At 47.4% G+C, this 18,050-nt stretch overlaps 1 protein-coding gene across 1 annotated transcript in view; it reads right to left on the bottom strand.

Annotated features, from left to right (window-relative positions):
• The window catches only part of LOC139227049 (GAS2-like protein 2A), a 49,471-nt gene that overhangs the window by 10,515 nt on the left and 20,906 nt on the right, over window positions 1-18,050 (bottom strand). Inside the window, exons 3-5 of the mRNA XM_070858130.1 lie at window positions 14,221-14,328; window positions 7,237-7,333; window positions 2,157-2,466 (exon numbers count right to left, since the gene is read on the bottom strand). Of these exons, the coding sequence (XP_070714231.1) occupies window positions 2,157-2,466; window positions 7,237-7,333; window positions 14,221-14,328 (515 nt within the window). The remainder of the gene's footprint in view (window positions 1-2,156; window positions 2,467-7,236; window positions 7,334-14,220; window positions 14,329-18,050) is intronic.

Below are 18,050 nucleotides of genomic sequence, written 5' to 3'. Positions count from 1 at the left end.
GAACCTTCTCTGAACTGCCTCCAATGCAAGTATATCCCTCCTTAAATGGTGGGGGAGTTTGGAACAAGAGGGAAAAGTTTTAAAATTAGAGCTAGTCAGTTCAAGGATGATGTCATGACGCACTTCTTCACACAAAGGTTGGTGGAAATCGGGAACTCTCTCCCCCAAAAGCTGTTGAGCTTGGGGGCAATAGAACATTTCAAAATTAAGATTGATAGGTTTTTGTTCAGCAAGGGTATTAAGGCTTATGGAACCAAGGTGGGTAAATGGATACAGATCAGCCAATTGAACGGCAGTACAGGCTCGAGGGGCTGAATTGCCTACTCCTGTCCATATAATCCTATGTCTCAAATGTTTCTTATTGAAAGCTGTCAGCTGTTGTTACCTTTCCACAGGAAACGTGATGAAGACGTTGTCCACTGGAAACATGACAGTTCTCACTGATGTGTGTGTGCACTACCTCATGCAGCAGATGCTTGCTAGGGTGGCATGGGTGGGTGTGGCAGCATGAAAGTGTCACGCCATGATGCCCATCAATTCTACAAAGGGCCATCTCCAATCACAGGCCAGCAGGCGGCATAGCTCTGTGCCACGCAGTCTTGTGAGGAGGAGTCGATGAGGACATGTCCAGGTGCGGGTCCCAGGGTAGTGGCTCAAGGCCATCGTGCCTCAAGGGTTATTGTACCTGTTCCTGTTGCCCCTGATGAATTCTTCTACCTCAATGTGTTTGGAACCCCCAAAACAACACCAGTCGAGACCGTTTTGTACGGTGCCACGTTGAAATTTGCAGTAACCGAGGGTAATGAAGACAAGTATTGGGGGGGGGGGGGTTTGCGGGGAGGAAATAAGCATAGAAATGATAAAATGAAACAAAATCAACTCATACTTGGGGCCAAAAAGCAAAAAAAAGCCTGGGTTTTTTTATCTGGATTTTTGCCTCTCCCAGGAGATCACATGGCTGGGGTGGAGAGTAGAATGTTGTGGTGCAGGGGGTATCGCAGTTGTGTGGGGCGGACTGGTTGGGCTGGGTGCTCTTTACCTGTTCGCCAATTGTTCATTGTTCATTGGTTTATAGGTAACCTTCAGGGCTGCTGACCGAGGGCCGTGTGGCTCTTTGTCGGCTGGCGCGGACACGATATGCAAAAAAGGCATTTAAAAAAATGTATCTTCTTTTAAGAAGCAGATTTGAGCAAGTGAGTTCCCAAACAGTCCTGCGCACCCTCACATGAACTTGTAAAATTTGAATTAGGGACACTGTCAATGCTTACGATGGTGTACGCAAAATCTAGGCCATTGTCGAGCTAGTCGGGTGGGTGGAAGGCCCAGCCCATCACACGTCCTGTAGTGTTATCATCACAGTGGGAAATTTTCAGTGCTGGATTTCTCATTGACAGCAGATTCGTGTTAGCTTTATATACCACGTACAGTCAACATTCACATAGAGTCCCATCATCAGAGCATCCTTTGTGGCACTATTTGAAGAGAAGGAGAATTCTCCTGGGGGCTGAAATTGCAGCTTTAAAAAAAAAAGATATATTTGCAAAATTGCCCTCCTTCATTTTGGGGGCGGTGGACGTTCCCGGCCCGTTTGTGTGCCCCCCCCCCCCCTCCCCGTCAGCTATGTGCCGACCCCTTTTCGCCCCGTGTGGGAAATTACCATGGGTCAGCGCGGCACTCATGAGTCCGCCCGCCCCGCCACAGATGCGCTTCACCGCCCCGCCAGAGAATAATTTTGAAACACCGCCCCAACGATTGGGACGGTAAATCGCCAAAGGAATCAGTGGGTGTGCCCCGTTTCGTTCGGAGGTCAATTTCGGACTGCTGGTGTCCTAAGCCAATGTTTATCCCTCAACCAACACCGAAAAGAGATGATCTGTTGTTTCAATCCTGTTTCAGGGAGCTTGCTGTGTGCAACTGGCCGCTACATATCCGACATGTACGTTTCAAAAGTACTGCGTTGGTTTTAGAGCGCCTTGGGGCGACCTGAGGTCATGAAAGTTCTAACAAACAGAATGTGGTGAAGACTTACACTAAATATATCGCGATGTATGAAAATACGCCGATCGAAAGCAGCAGGGTGCCGTTGCTATTCAATAGACCTCTCTCAGTAGAACAGCCATCCTTACTGTGTTTAAAGCGTGATTCTATTCCCCTACCTGGTTGGAAAGAGTTGCCGTGGCTCGGACTTATCCCGAGGATTCCTCCTTGTGGCTGAGCTGCCTCCAGAGGTGGCGGGAACATCTAGCGATGGGGGCCGGACGGCAGCACTGTGGCTCCTCAGAGAAAGAGCAGACGGCGTGGGTCGTCTCCACTCCACCGGAGGCATGGGACTTTGAGATCTTGACAGGATGAGCGCTGTCTGCGGCTTGTTGGTCTGCTCTGTCCTCGGTGGCAAGCGAGCCTTGATCTCGTGGACAGGGGTGGCGGACCTGTGCGGGCTGCTGAATCTGGACACCTGCTTGTGAGCTGTTAAGGATTCAATGGATGACGTCATTAGTCGATCATTGTGAATCTATTGGCATCTGGGTGACTCAATAGCCGATCAACAGGAATTTCACTGGGGAATCAGCATAAATCTTGTTCACGCCGTTTACCCGTTGTAATGTATTTGCTTCATGGGTTCTTTGCTTAAAAATTCATAGCAACACATTGCTATTAAGAACTAGTTGGTTTATTAGCAAAGGTTTAACAATCACACTACACATTACCAGTCCATCCAGTAGGCTCACAACCACCTGCCTCATCTTGGATCCCCTGAACACAACTGGCTGGGGTTTTATTGAGTCTTGTGAACATCACGTGAGTGGCTAAGCCACTCCAAACTCAACAGCTCTACAACTATTTTAATTAAACTATAAATCCGAATGCCCCCTTATTAAAGGGGCACTAGAACCGACAAATTAACAAATTAAACTTTGGACATTAAACAGTCAAATTAAAATTTGGTTGCCAGGGGTGATGATGCACTCCAATCCCTCCGGTGCCCACCTCTCGCAACAGCTCTACAACTATTTTGGTGTAAAACAATAAATCAAAGGCCCCCTTATTAAAGGGGCTCTCGAACCGACATATTAACCAATAAAACTTTTTAAATATAAACGGTCAAATTAAAATTTGGTTGCCTCTCACAGAAGGCCACGAGCGTACCGGTGGACACTGCGTGCTCCATCTCCAGGGACACCCTGGCTCAGATGTAACCGCGGAAGAGAGGCAGGCAGTCAGGCTGAACGACCCCCTCGACTGCCCACTGCCTGGACCGGCTGATGGCCCCCTTGGCCGTGCCCAGGAGCAGTTCAACGAGGAGACCTTCCAACCTGCTCGCTCTCCTCCGCACAGGGTGCCCAAATATCAGGAGTGTGGGACTGAAGTGCAACCAGAATTTGAGGAACAGCCCCTTCAAATAATGGAATAGGGGCTGCAACCTCGCACATTCAATAAAAACATGGAACATGGACTCCTCCAGACCACAGAAATTGCAGGCGGCCTGGGAGCCCGTGAACCGACTTAAACACTTATTGCACGGGACTGCTCCGTGCACCACCCTCCAGGCCAAGTCCCCGATAAATAGAGGGAGGACTCACAATAGCTTGACAAACCTGTGAGCATACTCACAGGTGCATATATTATATACGCAGTTTCCACTAATGTTACAGCGACCAATCGGGGAGCTTCCCCCCTTCCCCGAGGGAATCCCTGGCGATAGCGTCTGTGATCATGTCTGTTTGTAATCTGTGTCTGTGTGGCAGCTGTGTCTGTGTGGCCGGGTGTGTGCCAGTGTTCCTGAAATTGTTGGGGCACTGGGTGTGCCGCGGAACCCAATCATTGCGCATAAATTATCTTAAAGTTGTGCTTTTCCATTACTGCCTCACTGAACAGAGGAAACAATCTATTGCTATTGAACCCCTCATAATTTTGAAGATCTCCCTCAGCTCATCCCTCTAGCCTCTCAGCTCTAGTTAAAAAAAAGTCCTAACTTTGCAAGTCTTCATAATTGTAATCCCTCATCCCTGGTAACATCTTAGTCAATTTACACTCCCATTGCTTTTACATCCTTCCTACAATAGGGTGCCCAAAACGTCACACAATATTCCAACTGCAGCCTAGTTAAGGTCCTGTACAAGTTCAATATTATCTCCTTCCTTTTATATTCAGTGCCTATAGATATAAAACCATGGATTCTGTCCCATCGTTTTTTTATGTCCTTAACTACGTGTACTGCCGCCTTTAAGACCTGTGTATCTACACACCAAAGTTCCTCTGTTCCTCTACTCCATTTAAAATCTTACCATTTAAGCTCCACTGCCTTCCCCTCTTCTTTTTTCCACATTTCTTTGCATTAAACTGTATCTGCCAACGCTCTGCCCATCCTGCCAACATCAACCTTCCTACACCTCTCACAGGGCTCAAGTTTCGGACACGCACTAGAACGGCGCATATCGGAGAGTCCCGCCTAATTTGTAGAACAAAAATCGCGCCGAATACTAACCTCGCAATTCTCAGATAGCTGTAGGCCCGTTTCCACCTTGGCGTGGCGCAGCAGGAGCTGCTGGGGGCGGAGCTACAGCCCCGCACCAAAAACAGTGCCGGCAGCCGCGCGCATGCGCAGTGGAGGCTGCGCGCGTGCGCACTAACTCCTGGCCCTCCCAGCGCGTCCTGTCTCCGGGCGACGACCCTATCTCTGGCCGAAGGGACATCGCTCCTATCCCCGGCCGAGTGGCCTGACACCGCTTATCTCGTCAGTGGCGGGGCCCACCCGCCTGGTCTGTCGCTGGGGCCGGGCCCCGCCCGAAGAGTCGGCAGCAGCGGCCGGCATCTGAAGTCCTCGGCGGGGCCCGTTCAGCTTCTTCGCTTCCCCCTCCTCCCCCCGTTCATCTTTCCCCCTCCTCCCCCCGTTCATCTTCCCCCCTCCTCCCCTCATTCATCTTCCCCCCCCCATTCATCTTTCCCCCCCCCACCCCGTTCATCTCCCACCCCCCGTCCATCTTCCCCCCCCCTCGTTCATCTTCCCCCTCCCCCATTCATAGTCTCTACCCCCCTCTTCTCTCCCCCCTCTTCTCTCCCCCCCTCTTCTCCCCCACCCTCTCTCTTCTCCCCCACCCCACCTCCTCTCTTCTCCCCCCTCTCTCTTCTCCCTGGTGCTGCAGTAGGTGAGTAGAAATAATGTTTTATTTATTGAGTGATTTTTTATTATTTTTATTTTTTAATTATTTTTGATTGATTTATTGGTTGATTTATTCATTTATTTATCATTTATTATTGATGATGGCTCTTTATTTGTAAAAGTGAAGTGTTTAATGCTTGTAAACTCCCCCCAGCCCCCCCCCCCCATCTCTCGTTCCTTACACCTGATTTATAAAGTGTTTGCAAGGTTTTTCTGAGCGTACAAAAATCTACACTTACTCCATTCTAAGTTAGTTTGGAGTAAGTTTTCGCTGCCTAAACTTACAAAACAGGCCTAAGTGGCCAGACACGCCCCTTTTTGAAAAAAAATCTGTTCTAAAATGAAACTATTCTAACTCACTAGAACTGGAGCAAACTAAATGCCGAGAATTGCAAATTCTAAGATGCTCCATTCTAAACTAGTTGCTCCAAAAAAATAGGAGCAACTCAGGCTGAAACTTGAGCCCACAGTCTTGTTCATAATTTGTCATACCCATAATTTAGTTATGGGTAATTTCAACATTGTTCTCAATTGCTATCTCCAGATGATTGATGTATATATAATAGATAACAGCGGCACAATGCAGACACCTGTCTTCTCTCTCATAGGCAGTCCCTCGAATCGAGGATGACTTGCTTCCACACCAAAAAAGGATGAGTTCACAGGTGTTTCAATGAGGACCTGATATTCCAGGTCGCAAACTACATGTTGAAGGGTGGAAGATGTCTGTGCGTGGAATTTTTAACGTGTGGTGGCCGTTGCACACCAGCCACCACATGGGCTTGACAGAGTTAGGTCTTGGCCCAGTGGCAAGGGTTAACCAAGATGACTGGAGACCAGCTCTGCTGCACGCAGTGTGGGCTGACCCATGCTGCCCAAGGCCTCGCCTCTTCTGGGCCCCAAACTTGCGCCTCTCCTGATCCCCGATCATGTCGCTCGTGTGCCCCAATCTCTCTCCGCTCCTCTACCCTAGTCATTCACCGCACCTGTCAAACACCGTCACAGCATCGATTCAGTCTAAGAAACTTCCCAGCTCCTTTGCTCTTTAACCCATCTCCCGATCCTCCTTAATTCCACGTTCCATTATCTTTGTAATAAATCTCTTAAGTAGTAACATATCAAGTGTTTTTTTGTAAATTAATATATACACATCCAATGCAATGCCCTTATCTGTTATTCAGAGAGTTCTCGAAGATTGGTTCTGCCCGGCCTTCCCTTTAGAAATCCATGCCGACTGGTTCTGATTAGCGGGAGATAAAATTCAATTACGCTGGGGGCACAAATTGGGCAGCAACGGATTGACACCCCCCCACCCCCACCTTACATCCCCCCCCCCCCCCATGCCCCCGTTCAGTCGAATGATGGCGGTAAGAGGTCTAATGCCTGAAGAAGGGTGAAAGGTGAAGGGTGAAAGGTGATAGGGTTACTGAACAGAGGGGGAGAACTTCGGTACCGCCTCGATTTTGCTCCGGGGAGAAAACGGATCGCTGCGCACGGTGATGACGTCATCGCCGGCACAACGGAGCGGGGCGCTACCGGTTACCACCGCCGCTAAACTCTTGCGGAATTTTGCGGGAGTTGGTAGCAGGGCCGTGTCCCGTTAGCGCAAATGCCCCGAATTTCTTCCCCTGGGTATTTGCAGATCACAACCAGGCCAAAGTAAGCTGGATCTTTCAATTGGTTCCCTTACACTGGTCTTTATTTAAATTAATTTTCAGGATGTGGGCATCGCTGGCAAGGCCCGGCATTTATTGCCCATCCCTAATTGCCCTTGAGAAGGTGGTGGCGAGCCGTCTTCTTGAACCGCTGCAATCCGTATGGGGAAGGTCATCCCACAGTGCTGTTAGGGAGGGAGTTCCAGGATTTTGACCCAGCGACGATGAAGGAATGGCGATATATGTCTCTGGGCAGTTATTTGAGTTGAATGACTAAGAATTTCTAAAGTGTCAACTGGATAGCAAAGCGATTGGAATTTGGAACAGAAGACGGTTTTTCGCATTTACTGCTGCATGTCAGTCCTCCCGTCTCCCTACCCCTTATTTTTAGTCAGCAGCTCCTGACCAACGGGCACTTACTGAGCGATGTGCAGCGACAGGGGTCATGTTTGTCGAGGTAATGCTCCAGGGTGTCCCATCCCCCGCCCACTCGCACCATCACATGATTCCGTAAAATCTACAAAACAAAGAGGCAGAAAGAAAATCAGGAGTGAGGCCCGAGAATAATTATTTCTTATCTTTAACATTTACAAAAATTATTTTATAATTTAACTTCTCCATTTTTAGAACAAACCGTTTTTAGTGCCTGAAATCAATATGTGTCAAACTCGAGGTAGGAGTCGGACACAGAATTTCAGTATCAAAATATGGAATGGTGTTTGATGTACAAAAAAAATCTGTCACCCACTTTGATGGAACAGAGAGGGATGATGGTGATAACTGTGACTGTGTTAAAGGAGTGATCCTGTAATCTAGAACATAACATAAGAACATAAGAAAATAGGAGGTGTAGGCCATTTGACCCCTCAAGCTTGCTCCGCCATTCAATAAGATCATGGCTGATCTGATCTTGGCCTCAACTCCACTTCCCTGCCCTCTCCCCATAACCCTTGACTCTCTTATCATTCAAAGCCCTTGTACTCTCCACAGAGGCACATTAACTCCATCCAATTCCTTCGTACAACAGTGAGGCTGGGGCATAGGAGTGACAATAGGGCATGGAACAATGATACAGTCCCATTTACAGATGTATGTCATAGCGTGTGTGTGAATGGTTCACACTGAAGGCGATTCGCTATTCTTTAACTTCGACCACACCCAGTTCTTACAATCCCTCAGCACCAGGGGAATGTAGGGCTGGAGGGGATTACAGAGACAGGAAGAGGTGAATACATGGAGGCATTTGAAAACAAAGATCAGAATTTTAAGGCGGAGGTGCTTTTGGACCGGGAGCCAATGTAAGTCAGTGAGCACAGAGGGGTGATAGTTAAATGGAACTTGGCGAGAGGATACGGGCAGCAGAGCTTTGGATGGGCTCAAGTTCAAGCACGGAGGGTGAGTTATATGAAGAAACCAACACCCCGTTGTGATTTGATGTATGTCAAGGGTTCGAAGGTGTTGTGGATATTTTACTGGGCTAAGCAATTCAGAGAACGTTAGTTCAAATCCCATCATGGCAGTTTGAGAATTTGAATTCAGTTTTCAAATATCTGGAAATAAAAAAGTGGTATCAGCAAAAGTGACCATGAAGCTGTCGGATTGTCATAAAAACCCAACTGGTTCACTAATGTCCTTTAGGGAAGGAATCATGTCCTTGCTACTCTCAGAGCTTCTTCCAAGTGATGTTCAACATGGAGGAGCACTGATTCATCAGCTGAGGGAGGGCAGTGGGTGATAATCAGCAGGAAATTTCCTTGCCCATGTTTGACCTGAAGCCATGAGACATCATGGGGTCCAGAGTCAATGTTGAGGGCTCCCTCCCTCCCGACTGTATACCACTGTACTGCCACACCTGGTGGGTCTGTCGTGCCGGTGGGACAGGACATACCCAGGGATGGTGATGGAGGAGTCTGGGACATTGGCTGAAAGGTATGATTCTGTGAGTGTGAATATGTCAGTCTGTGGGACAGCTCTCCCAGTTTTGGCACAAGTCCCCATATGTTAGTGAGGAGGACTGGGCTGGGTCAACTGGGCTGGGTGTGCCATTGCAGCGATCTAAATAACCTGGGTTTGTTCCACAACCATTGCATTAGATGCTGGTTAATGAATGCAAAGAGACTAAGTATTGAATTGTCTTTACTTCTTTTCATTTCATTCTGCAAATCAGTGGCAAACATGAAGAATAAATATCGAATCACGGGCTGATCTAATCGAGGGGTTTCAATTACTTGATGGTTCGGCTTGAGGTTTTAACTAAGAGCTGATCTCTGAGGTTAGGCTTCTGTCTTTGGCTCAGTCGCGATATTGAAGGTGCATTTACTCTACAGCGGTACCATCAGTGTGATTTTGCTTCACACGGATGTGGCAGCCACAGTGTAAATGCAGTGTAAACCCAGAGTCAGAGCTCACTTAGCTTTGCAGTCAGTTCAGGGTTTCTTGCCTGATTTTCGCTCCGAGATTAGCCTTGGTGCCTAATGGTGGAGTGTGTTTGGTTTGTGCATTACGCCAAACTTAGGCCATTGTTTCGGCTCGGTTTTTCAGGGAATTTCAGGCATTACGATCAGATTCAAGTCTATGTTTTGACCTGTTGCTCTGCAGTGAGGTGACTGCGAAGGTTTGACCTTGTGGTTTTTAGTGTCTTGTTTATGCGGATTGTAATTAGTGAATTGCAATTAGTTCAGCTGAATGTGTAGCAATTCATCATGTACATGGGTCTCAGAATTTCATGCTAATTAATTGAATATGATTTACTGCTTTACCAAGTGCCAGTGTGCTCGGAAACTGAAAACAACAGAAAATTAGTGATCGCAACATAACTCTGAAAATAGAGTAAGGTGAAGCAGGGTGGGAGGAACGTAAGAACATAAGAATTAGGAGCAGGAGTAGGCCATTCGGCCCCTCGAGCCTGCTCCGCCATTCAATGAGATTATGGCTGATCTTCTACCTCAACTGCACTTTCCTGCACTATCCCCATATCCCTTGATTCCCTTAATATTCAAAAATCTATCGATCTCTGTCTTGAATATACTCAAAGACTGAGACGCCACAGCCCTCTGGGGTAGAGAATTCCAAAGATTCACCACCCTCTGAGTGAAGAAGTTTCTCCTCATCTCAGTCCTAAATGGCCGACCCCTTATTCTGAGACTGTGACCCCTGGTTCGCGAATCCCCACCCAGGGGAAACATCCTCCCTGCATCTGTCAAGCCCTGTAAGAATTTTGTATGTTTCAAAGTGTTTTGAACGTTTCCAATTTTGTATGGTGGTGTGGAGCACGAACGCCAGCATGGACCTGTTGGGCCAATCGGCCTGTTTCTGTGCTGTACATTCCATGTAATTTTATGTAAAGCAGTAAATCATATTCAATTAATTAGCATGAAATTCTGAGACCCATGTGCATGATGAATTGCTACACATTCAGCTGAACTAATTGCAATTCACTAATTACAATCCGCAAAAACAAGACACTAAAAACCACAAGGTCAAACCTTCACAATTACCTCACTGCAGAGCAACAGGTCAAAACATAGACTTGAATCTGATCGTGATGCCTGAAATTCCCTGAAAAACCGAGCCAAAACAATGGCCTAAGTTTGGCGTAATGCCGACTTTCAGCACCAAAAATCGAGGAACCTGGGATGAAAGGTTGTCTTATGAAGACAGGTTGAGCAGGTTGGGCCTATACTCATTGGAGTTTAAAAGAATGAGAGGTGATTTTATTGAAACGTATAAGATTCTGAGGGGCCTTGACAAGGTAGATGCAGAGAGGATGTTTCCCCTTATGGGGGAATCTAGAACTAGGGGGCATAGTTTCAGAATAAGGGGTCGCCCATTTAAAATGGAGATGAGGAGGAATTTCTTCTCCAAGAGGATCGTGAATCTGTGGAATTCTCTACCCTAGAGAGCTGTGGAGGCTGGGTCATTGAATATATTTAAGGTGGAGATAGAGAGATTTTTGAACGATAAGGGAGTCAAGGGTTATGTGGAGCAGACAGGGAAGTGGAGCTGAGACCAAGATCAGATTAGCCATGATCTTATTGAATGGCGGAGCAGGCTTGAGGGACCAAATGACCTTCTCCTGCTCCTATTTCTTATGTTATGTTCTAAGGGGCCCAAAGTCATATTCCTGGTGCTGTGTGGCGATTTTTTTAAAGCGATTTTCTTTTACATTTTTCTTCAGTGAGAGCTGCACATAGAAACATAGAAAATAGGTGCAGGAGTAGGCTATTCGGCCCTTCGAGCCTGCACCACCATTCAATAAGATCATGACTGGTCATTCCCTCAGTATCCCTTTCCTGCTTTCTCTCCATACCCCTTGATCCCTTTAGCCGTAAAGGCCATATCTAACTCCCTCTTGAATATATTCAATGAACTGGCATCAACAACTCTCTGCAGCAGGGAATTCCATAGGTTAACAACTCTCTGAGTGAAGAAGTTTCTCCTCATCTCAGTCCTAAATGGCCTACCCCTTATCCTAAGACTGTGTCCCCTGGTTCTGGACTTCCCCAACATCGGGAACATTCTACCTGCATCTAAGCTGTCCCGTCCAATCAGAATCCTATATGTTTCTATGAGATTCCCTCTCATCCTTCTAAACTCCAATGTATAAAGGCCCAGTTGATCCAGTCTCTCCTCATATGTCAGTCCTGCCATCCCGGGAATCAGTCTGGTTAACTTTCGCTGCACTCCCTCAATAGCAAGAACGTCCTTCCTCAGATTAGGAGACCAAAACTGAACACAATATTCCAGGTGAGGCCTCATCAAGGCCCTGTACAACTGCAGTAAGACTTCCCTGCTCCTATACTCAAATCCCCTAGCTATGAAGGCCAACATACCATTTGCCTTCTTCACCGCTGCTGTACCTGTATGCCAACTTTCAATGACTGATGAACCATGACACCCAGGTTTCGTTGCACCTCCCCTTTTCCTAATCTGCCGCCATTCATTTAATATTCTGTCTTCGCATTTTTGCCACCAAAGTAGATAACCTCACATTTATCCACATTATACTGTATCTGCCATGCATTAGTCCACTCATCTAACCTGTCCAAGTCACCCTACAGCCTCCTAGCATCCCCCTCACAGCTCACACTGCCACCCAGTTTAGTGTCATCTGCAAACTTGGAGATATTACACTCAATTCCTTCATCCAAATCACTGATGTATATTGTAAAGAACTGGGGTCCCAGCACGGAGCCCTGCGGCACTCCACTAGTCACTGCCTGCCATTCTGAAAAGGACCTGTTTATCCCGACTCTCTGCTTCCTGTCTGCCAACCAGTTCTCTATCCACGTCAGTATATTACCCCCAATATCATGTGCTTTGATTTTGCACACCAATCTCTCATGTGGGACCTTGTCAAAAGCCTTTTGAAAGTCCAAATACACCACATCCACTGGTTCTCCCTTGTCCACTCTACTAGTTACACCCTCAAAATATTCCAGAAGATTTGTCAAGAATGATTTCCCCTTCATAAATCCATGCTGACTTGGACCGATCCTGTCACTGCTTTCCAAATGGGCTGCAATTTCATCCTTAATAATTGATTCCAACATTTTCCCCACTACTGATGTCAGGCTAACCGGTCTATAATTACCCGCTTTCTGTCTCCCTCCCTTTTTAGGAACTGATCCAGAGTCGATAGACTGTTGGAAAATGATCACCAATGCATCCACTATTTCTACAGCCACTTCCTTAAGTACTCTGGGATGCAGACTATCAGGCCCCAGGGATTTATCGGACTTCAATCCCATCAATTACCCTAACACAATTTCCCACCTAATAAGGATTTCCTTCAGTTCTTCCTTCTCACTAGACCCTCGGTCCCCTAGTATTTTCGGAAGGTTATTTGCGTCTTCCTTCGTGAAGACAGAACCAAAGTATTTATTCAATTGGTCTGCCATTTCTTTGTTCCCCATTATAAATTCACCTGAATCCGACTGCAAGGGACCTACGTTTGTCTTCACTAATCTTTTTCTCTTCACATATCTATAGAAGCTTTTGCAGTCAGTTTTTATGTTCCCGGCAAACTTCTTCTCGTACTCTATTTTCCCCCTCTTAATTAAACCCTTTGTCCTCCTCTGCTGAATTCTAAATTTCTCTCAGTTCTCAGGTTTGTTGCTTTTTCTGGCCAAGTTATATGCCTCTTCCTTGGATTTAACACTATCCTTAATTTCCCTTGTTAGCCACGGTTGAGCCACCTTCCCCGTTTTATTTTGACTCCAGACAGGGATGTACAATTGCTGAACTTCATCCATGTGATCCTTAAATGTTTGCCATTGCCTATCCACCGTTAACCTTTAAGTATCATTTGCCAGTCTATTCTAGCCAATTCACGCCTCAAACCATCGAAGTTACCTTTCCTTAAGTTCAGGACTCCTAGTTTCTGAATTAACTGTGTCACTCTGCATCTTAATAAAGAATTCTACCATGTTACGGTCACTCTTCCCCAAGGGGCCTCGCACAACAAGATTGCTAATTAGTCCTTTCTCATTACACATCACCCAGTCTAGGATGGCCAGCCCTCTAGTTGGTTCCTCGACATATTGGTCTAGAAAACCATCCCTAATACACTCCAGGAAATCCTCCTCCACCGCATTGCTACCAGTTTGGTTAGCCCAATCAATATGTAGATTAAAGTCACCCATGATAACTGCTGTACCTTTATTGCATGCATCCCTAATTTCTTGTTTGATGCTGTCCCCAACCTTACTACTACTGTTTGGTGGTCTGTACACAACTCCCACTAGCGTTTTCTGTCCCTTGGTATTCCGTATCTCCACCCATACCGATTCCACACCATCCAAGCTATGTTCTGTTTCTCTTGAATGCATTTTTATGGAATCAGAATACGTTACATTCAAATCTGAAAAGCTTGAGCAATTGCATTTTCTGAAATATGCGCCCAATATGCATAAATCCTGGTTCGCTGGCTTCAGGCATTAATCTTCATACATAAATAGGGATGTGGAGAGTATGGCAAACACGCCCCTTTTTCCTCAGGTCCTGATCCGTACGTTGGCAAAAGTACCGGTCGGTAAGATCGGCCTAGAAAATGGTATAAATTCTGGCACAACTTCCCGCGTGAAACATAGAAACATAGAAAATAGGTGTAGGAGCAGGCCATTCGGCCCTTCGAGCCTGCACCACCATTCAATATGATCATTGCTGATCATGCAACTTCAGTACCCCATTCTTGCTTTCTCGCCATACCTTTGATTCCTTTAGCCGTAAGGGCCACATCTCACTCCCTTTGGAATATATCCGGGCCTATATCTTAAAGCGTTGAGAATGAAAAATAATTGAGGTGGTCTATTCATGTGTAATGTTGTAGGATGGATAATGCAGGCTTATCCGTGGAGAGGCTCCCCTTTAACATTGAGAACCTGAATATCTGTTGCCACTCACCCTCACGAAAATCAAGGTGTTGGAGTCTCCCACTTTGTACTTCCCCTCTGAGACTTTGACCATGGGAAACTGATCAGGACAGGTACAGCGACTCACCAGGTGACACACCTGCCGGGTGTTAAAAAAAGAATTTGCATTTATATAGCGCCTTTCACAACCTCAAGGTGTCCCTTTACACACGTTACAAACGAAGCACTTTTTTGAAGTGTGGCCACTGTTGTAATGAAGGCAGCCAATATGCGCACAGCAAGGTCCCACAATAAATGACCAGTTCATCTGTTTTAGTATGCTGGCTCGGGCTCCCCTTCTCTTCTTCAAATAGTGCCATGGGGACAGAGGGCTCACATCCAGAGGGCAGGCAGCGCCTCGGTTTAACATCTCATACGGAACAAAGCACCTCCGACAGTGCAACACTGGGGTATCAGATTGGATTTTGTGTTCGCGTATCTGGCATGAGGCTTGAATGCACGACCGTTGGACTCAGAGGCAAGACAGCTACCACTAAACCACAGCTGACAAAGAGATTGCTTAGAGCTGGGATGTAATAGAAACGGTACGACTGTGTAACTGGAGGGGAACTAAATCAATAAATTATGCCTGTGTTAGCATTTCTGTTCTTGGAATTCTCAACCTATTGTTCTTTACACCTTGAATACAGAGCGAAATATTCTGCACAGATATCTAGCAACAATCAAAAGATGACTCCAAAAAATGATATAACTGGCAGTCATTGAGTTTAATTTTCTGCTGGGCCCCCGCTTGGCACTTTATAACTAAAAGTTATTATTATTATTATATGGAACATAGAAACATAGAAGATAGGTGCAGGAGTAGGCCGTCCGGCCCTTCGAACTGTGTTCAGAGTCGATTCAGCAGCCTTGATTGACATTGACGGCATTGAACTGTCATACCGAACCTGACTGCATTGATCCAGATCGAGCAGGCTGCAGCTGGCTGGTGGAGGGGATGGGATTGATGGGCTCAATAGCCTTTCCACCCTCCATTCTTGTATCCTTTCTGATTCATGAGAACTCTCCGTGGCCAATGTTCAGAAAGAAGAGAAACAAATGCATTCATTCGAGGTAAAAACTTTGCTCGCGGCCCCTGCAGCTTGTGCAAAGCATAATACGTAAAATTACGCCCCCCCCCCCCCCCCCCCCCCACCACACCCAACCCCGAGATTTTAATGGTTCAGTGGTAGCACTCTCGCCTCTGAGTCAGAAGGTTGTGGGTTCAAGCCCCACTCCAGGGACGTGCGCACAAAAATCTAAGCTGACACTCCAGTGCAGTGCTGAGGGAGTGCTGCACTGTCGGAGGTGCCGGCTTTCGGATGAGACGTTAAACCGAGACGTCTGCCATCTCTCAGGTAGACATAAAAGATCCCACGGCACTATTTCGAAGAAGCAGAATCTTTACACCGTAACGGCTCATCGTGTCTTCAGGACATCCCAAAGCATTTCATAAACAATGGATTACCTCAGCACGGTTACAGTTGCTGTTATTTGGGTAAACACGGTGGTGATTTGTGCACAACAAGGTTCCACAAATCGCACATGAGACGAAATCAGTTAAACTGGCTTTTGTTGGTGCTAGTGGAGAGAGGAATGTTGCCCCAAGACACCAGGAGAACTCCCCTGCTCTTTGAATAACGCCACAACCTCTCGTAACGTCCACCTAAACAAGCCTCAGTTTTTATCATCCATAATTCACCTTTGGTACAAGCTTAATACTACACTGAAGTGTCAGCCTAGCTTCCAACTAAAGATACTTGCATTTACGTAGTGCCTTTAATAAGATTAAAAAATGTCCCAGAGGCGTGAGGTTAATGAACACCGAGGCAAAGAAGGAGGGATTAAGAAGGGTGACTAAATGTTTAGTCAAAGATCGCCAAAGTTGAGTCTCGCCCTGTTTGGGGCAGGAACAGTCGGGAGGGGCGGGGCTTAGTGCCAGGCGCTGAAGTCCCTGCCCTCTTCACAAATTCGGGTTGCGGCCCCCGGAAGGAAGTGGAGCGCTAAATCAGGTGCCCCATTGCCTTCCGGGGGTGTTAACGTGGCGGACGCCTCAGCAGTGATGCACACTGGGCCGTGTAGTGCTGCACCGTTCGAGTCCCCTCCCTCCCTTAAAGGGAAGGGCCCACGCTGCTGGCTCTGCAGAAGGAAAAGTGACTGACCTGGACCGGCATGGAGAGGGGGTGCTGCACGATCAGCCCGGCACTCAGGCTGAGCGATCGCAGCCAGGAACCCTCAGAGAAACCGCATCAGGAGCAGCAACAAGGTCGTCATTTTTATAACATTTTTCACTGGGCCACCTGGCCTTGAATCACCGCCCCGGTAGTGGCTGGCCGCTCGAGCCACGCCTCCTGTCGGTGTTTGCGCCCGGCGCTGCCACAGGGGGCAGAAGTGAATTTCGGGGCCGGGGCGCTAATGGGGCCAATGTGCACGGCGATGATGTCACAATCTCCGGGCGCAAGAGCTCGGGGCGCAAAGCCGCAGCGCTGCCGTTAAACTTTCGCCCAATATGGCGGGAGGCGTTAACAGTGCTGTGCCCGGTCGCTAACGCATTTGTGCCCCATTAGCACCCCCCCACCGGGGTGCTAACCGGAGGCGCATATGAGTTAAATTTCTAGCCTCTTATTTATAAGGAGGGTCTTGAAGAGGGAGAGGGAGAGGAAAAAGTGAGGGCATTCCGGAGAGTAGGACCTGAATGGCTGAAGGCACAGCAGCTACTGATGGGGGCAAGAGATGGGCAATTGCAGGCTAGCAGAATCAAGGGCTTGGGAGGGAGGTGTAGGGCTGAAGAAGGTTGTAGTAATAGAAAGTGGGATAGGTGATGGAGCAAATTAAACACAAGGACAAAAATTTTAAATTAAAGATGTTGGGGACCAATGTAGGTCAATGGCCACTAGGTGGTGAGGGAGCGGGACTTGGTGTGAGTTAGGATACAAGCAATAGTGTTGCGGTGAAAAGCAATAAAGACTTGCATCTATATAACGCCTTTCATGACCACCATGGACGACTCAAAGCGCTTTACTGTCAATGAAGCATTTTTTGAGTGTAGTCACTGTTGTAATGTGGGAAACGCGGCAGCCAGTTTGCGCACAGCAAGCTCCCACCAACAGCAATGTGATAATGATTAGATAATCAGTTGGTTTCTTTTTGTTATGTTGATTGAGGGATAAATATTGGCCAGGACACCAGGGATAACTCCCCTGCTCTTCTTCGAAATAATGCCACGGGATCTTTTACACCCACCTGAGAGAGCAGACAGGACCTCGGTTTAATGTCTCATCCGAAAGACGGCACCTCCGACAGTGCAGCGCTCCCTCAGCACCGCACTGGAGTGTCAGCCTAGATTATTTTGTGCTCAAGTCCCTGGAGCGGGTCTTGAGCCCTTCTGACTTAGAGGCGAGAGTGCTACCCACTGAGCCACGGGTGAAGCCAAGGATGAACTGAAGTTCATGGAAGAAGCGAAGCCGGCAAGGAGAGCATTGGAGTAATTGAGTCTGGATGTGGCAAAGGAACAGATGAGAGTTTCAGCAGCAGATGGGATGAGATAGGAGTGGAGGCAGTAGAGGTTACAGAGCTCGACGTAGGCAGTCAGAAGTTCAGTTTGGGATCAAACAGGACATAAGGTTGTGAACTGCTTGCTTCAGCCTGAGGCAGTGGCCAAGGAGGGGGCTGGACTCGGTGCTGAGGACCAGGATGTGTGGTGGGGCCTGCAGAGTGGTCTTGGTCTTCGCATTGTTTAAATGGAAGAACTTGAGGCTCAGCCAAGACTGGATGTCAGACAAGACAGGACAAGGTGTCAGATAAGCAGTGACAGCACAGAGG

Source organism: Pristiophorus japonicus, chromosome 16, assembly GCF_044704955.1.
Source record: "Pristiophorus japonicus isolate sPriJap1 chromosome 16, sPriJap1.hap1, whole genome shotgun sequence".
NCBI classification, from domain to species: domain Eukaryota; kingdom Metazoa; phylum Chordata; class Chondrichthyes; family Pristiophoridae; genus Pristiophorus; species Pristiophorus japonicus.
This window is presented reverse-complemented; position numbering and strand designations above follow the sequence as displayed.